The 5,176-nt window shown below is 34.2% G+C and overlaps 1 protein-coding gene across 2 annotated transcripts; it reads left to right on the forward strand.

The window, feature by feature from the left end:
* Window positions 1-538: 538 nt before the first annotated feature.
* Window positions 539-4,158, forward strand: LOC115709119 (microtubule-associated protein RP/EB family member 1B). Of its 2 annotated transcripts, none has more exons than XM_030637155.2 (8): window positions 539-990; window positions 2,056-2,124; window positions 2,213-2,299; window positions 2,727-2,833; window positions 2,910-3,049; window positions 3,153-3,229; window positions 3,536-3,649; window positions 3,734-4,158. In XM_030637155.2, the coding sequence occupies exons 1-8, from the start codon at window positions 883-885 to the stop codon at window positions 3,878-3,880; spliced, it is 849 nt and encodes a 282-aa protein (XP_030493015.1). In that variant the 5' UTR covers window positions 539-882; the 3' UTR covers window positions 3,881-4,158. The 2 variants fall into 2 exon arrangements, with proteins under 2 accessions (XP_030493015.1, XP_030493016.1); XM_030637156.2 differs by having other exon boundaries at window positions 542-990; window positions 2,910-3,022.
* Window positions 4,159-5,176: the final 1,018 nt, after the last annotated feature.

Consider the following 5,176-nt stretch of genomic DNA (forward strand, 5'->3'; position numbering starts at 1 on the left):
ATGCCTCTCAAGATGCAATAAAAAGGTAAAATAGGTTTTGGAGCTATTGTTACTGATGCAAAAGGAGGTGTTGTAGCTGGTCTTAGCAAATTAATAACAAGAGTCTTAGACCTAACAATGGCTGAAACTATTGCTTAGGAAATCTCAATTTATTGGTGCTATGTTGTGGAGCTACCAATTTTCCATATAGAATTGGATTCTAAAATAGTGGTAGATATTAGATGAGTTTATGTCATAAAACAAATCCATCTGATGTGTTGTTGATCTCATTTCCTCTTTATCCTTCTTCCTCAATGTTGTATTGTGTCACATTTCTAGAGATGCTAATGTCTTAGCTCATACAATTTCTAGGATTGTTTTAGGGTTGGATAAAAAGTTAGTATGAAATGATCCTTTACCAAACTTTTAAGTTGTAATTTGTATTTTTCTTGCTATATAATAATGAAATTAGAACTTTTCAAAAAAAAAAAATCCTATTTAAATAAAAGTATACTATTTTTATTTATATATATATATATTTCAATTTAATAATCATTAAAAAAAAATCCCCAAACAATTGGCTATTGAGTGAAGTTGAAAGAGAGGGAGTGCCTAGAGAATCATTTACAATGGAAAATAATACTTATTAAAGTAAAGAGTGCCAAGCCTGCCAAATCCAACCAACCTAACCCTTTTCAACATAAAAAAAATATTATTTATTTATTTTTGCATTAAATACCTCCACCGTTCACTTATCTGAGTGTTATTTTCCTTAATAGAAGCTCAATAAACGAAAAACCATTGTTAATGTACCGACATTTTGGGCATTTCTCATCTCTCCGTTTCCATAATTTTGAATTTTGAAGGGAAATCGGAATTGGGTTTTGGGAATTTTAGGGGGAAATGGCGACGAATATTGGGATGATGGACAGTGCTTACTTCGTTGGGAGGAATGAGATACTTACATGGATCAACAATCGGCTTCAACTCAATCTTTCTCGGATTGAAGAGGTGGGTTTCATCTCTGACGCTCTCAAAAACCACATTTCTGTTTGGTTCTTTGCATGATTTAGTGTTGAAAATGGAAGATCTTGGACATGGGTTTTCTTGTATAAGCGTTCTTTCTTCTTCCTGTTTTTCTTTCTTTGGTTACTTTTTGTCTCTTTTGTTATCAGTTCTTATTGATTTCTTGACCCACATTAGAGGTAATGCATCGTTATATGTATTTTTGTGGTTGCGTTTCTCATTTCTTGTTTATTTTTCTGCTTATCATTTGGGATTTGAGGATTAAATTGTTCTTTTCTTTTGGTTTACGTTTTGGCAGATGTGAGCAATGAAGTTTTGAACGTTTGTATGTTGATTTATTATGTAGAGATATCTTCTGGATGAGTTATTTTCCTTTAGACCTTTGAACCAAATTGTTGTTCTGCAGGGATAAATATGGGAAATCTGGAATTCATCATCTTCTTTGATTCTTTCATTTTCCAAATATTTTTCGTCTTTTTTACATAACATTGATTTACGCCTCATATCCATGGGGCACACTGTCGGCTGGTAAATACTGTGCCTTAGTAATTTTATGACATGCCTATGTTGATGCAATGCTGGTTGATATTCTGTTATATGCTAAGACCCCTTTTGAACGGGCATGGTTCTTCTGGTGTGGAGTGGAGTTTGGATTTGTAAAATTCCGGAATTACTTGATGACTCCCGGAAGCTAAGATATTTTACCAGAGACACTATAAATTGTCCCCTAACATCCCCTTGCATGATGGGCATATGATTTTTACTTGTTTGTTAGGCCTTCGAGAGTTTTAACAGGTTATAAGGAAGGTGATAGGCTGATATTAATTTATCATAAATTCATATAACTAGTGGCTCTTGATGACTTGGGATGGCAACAGAACGTCTTTTTGTTTGGCCTTCTATGTATTCCGTGTTCGTCATCTGTTCTTGAATTCATTGTTGTATGTTTCATGTAGTCACCATAAAGATATTTCTCAGTAGGCCTTTCCTTAATAAAGACTCAGGTCATGATTATATTAATTCATATTGGGTCGTTAACATTGTGGTCAGGCTGCATCTGGTGCTGTGCAATGTCAGATGATTGACATGACTTATCCAGGAGTTGTTCCAATGCACAAGGTAAGAACATGCTTCTGTCTTGATTAGTAGCATATTTTAATGGTTTTCCGCATGTATTGCATTCGCTAACTTGTTTTCTATCCTGTAGGTCAATTTCGATGCAAAGACAGAATATGATATGATTCAAAACTATAAGGTCTTGCAGGAAGTATTCAATAAGCTGAAAATTGAAAAGGTATTTTTATCAACTCCTTTGTTTCATGTAATTATAGTGGTCCCTGTTTTTCTCTTTTTGTGTTCCCCTTGTGAAGATTTAGTTGCTAAAGAATGCTTCCGTTGGGTGTGTATGAGGTCAATATATTCATACTAATATACAGCTAAATGCATTTATTATAAGGTGAAAAACATATTATTGTTGATCTAAACTCTATTTCTGTCCAATCTGGTTTCATGCCTACCAAGATGTAGGCAACACTGCATTGGTGTACTTGGTGGTAAACAAGCCTAGATGATCTTATTGACTTAGGCATCTATCGAGAATTCGTTGTAAACAATCTTTTCTAGTTTTTCTAGCAAACTCTCTGCCTCCTTTTTCTGCCCCTCCCTCCCTTTTGTATATTCAATTCTATTAATCCATTCGATGTTCTATCCTTTTGCTGCAGCACCTTGAAGTCAACAGACTTGTTAAAGGCAGGCCTTTGGACAACTTGGAGTTCTTACAATGGCTTAAGCGCTACTGTGATTCTGTAAATGGTGGCATTATGAATGAGTATGTTCTGTTGTTTATGTCCCGAACCATTCCTTATTTTATTTATTTTTTAACACTTGTTTTACGTTGCTTGAAGGAATTATAATCCTGTTGAACGGAGAGTCAAGGGTGGGAAAGAACGGAATAGCAAAGGTTCACAGAAGAATTCAAAATCACTGCAAACGAATAACATGCATAACTCCAGCTCAGGTGACGCTGCTGGCCTGAGAACCTCTGGTCAGCTTTCACCCATGTTTTTCTTTTCTAGTTCTTCTCTCCCCTGGTTTTGTTTCTAGACTCTTCTGCCCTTTTCATGGTATTCTGATGTTTCTTGCTATAGGACCAAAGCAAGGGAAAACCTATCCAGCATCAGCTGCTGCTGATTCTTCCAATCAAATTGAGGCTTTATCCAGCGAGGTATTCATATTAGTCTTACGAAGACATTGAATCTTATTAGTGAAAATGCTATATGCTTACTTTCCCTTGGTATTTGGATGGTTGCTTCATTATATGCTTATATTCTTCTATCTGTCAGTGGAATAAACAGAGAAACTATCATACAATGTATTTGTGTTGTTTCATCTTTTGATGTGTAATCTTTTGTTTCTAAATCTACAATCTGTTGAATGTGTGGTATTGTTACATGTTTGGGTAGTCTAGAGTGATGACAGTTTTGCATATCTATTGTGATAAAGATGCTTTTTGCATTCTTTTGTTGTGCAGATTACTGATCTGAAACTCTCTGTCGACGTTTTGGAGAAGGAAAGAGATTTTTACTTCGCAAAACTAAGGGATATAGAAATACTTTGTCAGGGTTCAGAATTGGAGGATATCCCGGTAAGATTCTTGGAAGGGTAGTATTCATCTTTTCTACTCGTTTTTTAACATTTTATTTTATGCATTGCCCTTCTTTTTGTGCAGATGGCAGTAGCAGTAAAGAAGATCCTCTATGCTGTTGATGCAAAAGAATCTGCTCTATCTGAGGCTCAGGAGTACCTTTACCAGGCTATGAATGCTGGTGAACCTGAACCTGAAGAAACAGAAGAAGAAAAGGAAAATGATCTTTAAATTGGCTTAAAGAGTCACTTCATTGTGATCAAGGGTAGTAAGTGAAAAAACTTGAGGGTGCAGTACAGGGTCCAGTGATATATGCCTGTAGCTTTCTTTATTTTGAAGAATTCAGTGTTCCTTCGCTTTGATCCAACTGTGAAATACCACTAGATCTTGATGAAGGATTGTTTAGAGTGTATTTTCTTGCTTTTCTCCATGTATGTCCTGGATAGATGTTTGACAATTGAATCTGAGTGATTGACATTAATAATAGAGCTTCAACTTTTATTTGGAAAGAATTTCAATATTTAGGTGGCATTTGAATTTGATGGGAGGTAATAGAATAGAATACAAAGGAAATAATTTTTATTTTATTTTTTTGTTTGGTTGCATTTTAAATTATTCGATTGTCACTTCATTAGAATGTTTTTTTTTTATCATTTTAGTAGAATGATTATTTTATTTTAAAATTAAAACAAATATTATTGCTAACGCTTGAAAAAATTTAATAACGTTTTTATTAATTTATTTTTGTTACGTATTTTTTAAATTTTATTTCTATTTCCATTCTCAGGAAAGTAGAAAGGATTATTATTATGGGGAATGGATAAAATGACACAACTATACCAAAGTTTGCAAGGTAGAAGACATGGGTCCGATGGGGGTTCGATGGAGGGGTTTTGATAGGTCTGATTGTGTCCGATGTGGGGGTCAGTTTGAAGTCTGATAGAAGGTTGATGGAAAGAGTTTAGCATCAACAAACTTTTTGTTTTCTTTCTTCTAGCCATTGGCCAATGACACAACTATCCCAAAGTTTCTTTAAGTAACAAAATATTCATGCTTGGTGGATGGATTGAATTGGTAATTATATGAATTATTTTATGCTATTTGCATCAACATACTGTTAAAATATTAAAGTATCCGATCTAATGTATCGTTTCAAACAAGGCTTCAATCGATGTTTTTAACTTTATCCTTTTTGCTCAGCCAAAAAAAAATGCCATTATATTGCTGAGATATCCGAAAAGTTTCTCATTTTGTTGATGTAAGTAATCAAGGTAAAGGCCCTACATAACTTTGCCACTTCTGTTCTATTGGAGGAAGCAATACAGCAACCAAACTTTTAAATTTGAATATAGAGCATGGAGAGGGAGGTAGTTATCATAAATACTAATGGTAGTCAGAACCCAGGAAATCGGGTGATAATAAAATCAAACATTAAATATAAAAAGCATATTTTAAGTGAAGACAACAAAATTATATTAGAAAACCATTCTTTTGTACCTTAAATCTAAGAAGTAGCATGCCAGATGA

Source organism: Cannabis sativa, chromosome 3 (assembly GCF_029168945.1).
Source record: "Cannabis sativa cultivar Pink pepper isolate KNU-18-1 chromosome 3, ASM2916894v1, whole genome shotgun sequence".
NCBI classification, from domain to species: domain Eukaryota; kingdom Viridiplantae; phylum Streptophyta; class Magnoliopsida; order Rosales; family Cannabaceae; genus Cannabis; species Cannabis sativa.

Coding starts and splice junctions, on each gene's coding strand:
- LOC115709119 (XM_030637155.2), top strand. CDS start 883: ATGGCGACGAATATTGGGATGATGGACAGTGCTTACTTCGTTGGGAGG. Junction 2,125..2,212: donor GAGTTGTTCCAATGCACAAG/GTAAGAACATGC, acceptor TCTATCCTGTAG/GTCAATTTCGATGCAAAGAC. Junction 3,650..3,733: donor CAGAATTGGAGGATATCCCG/GTAAGATTCTTG, acceptor CTTTTTGTGCAG/ATGGCAGTAGCAGTAAAGAA.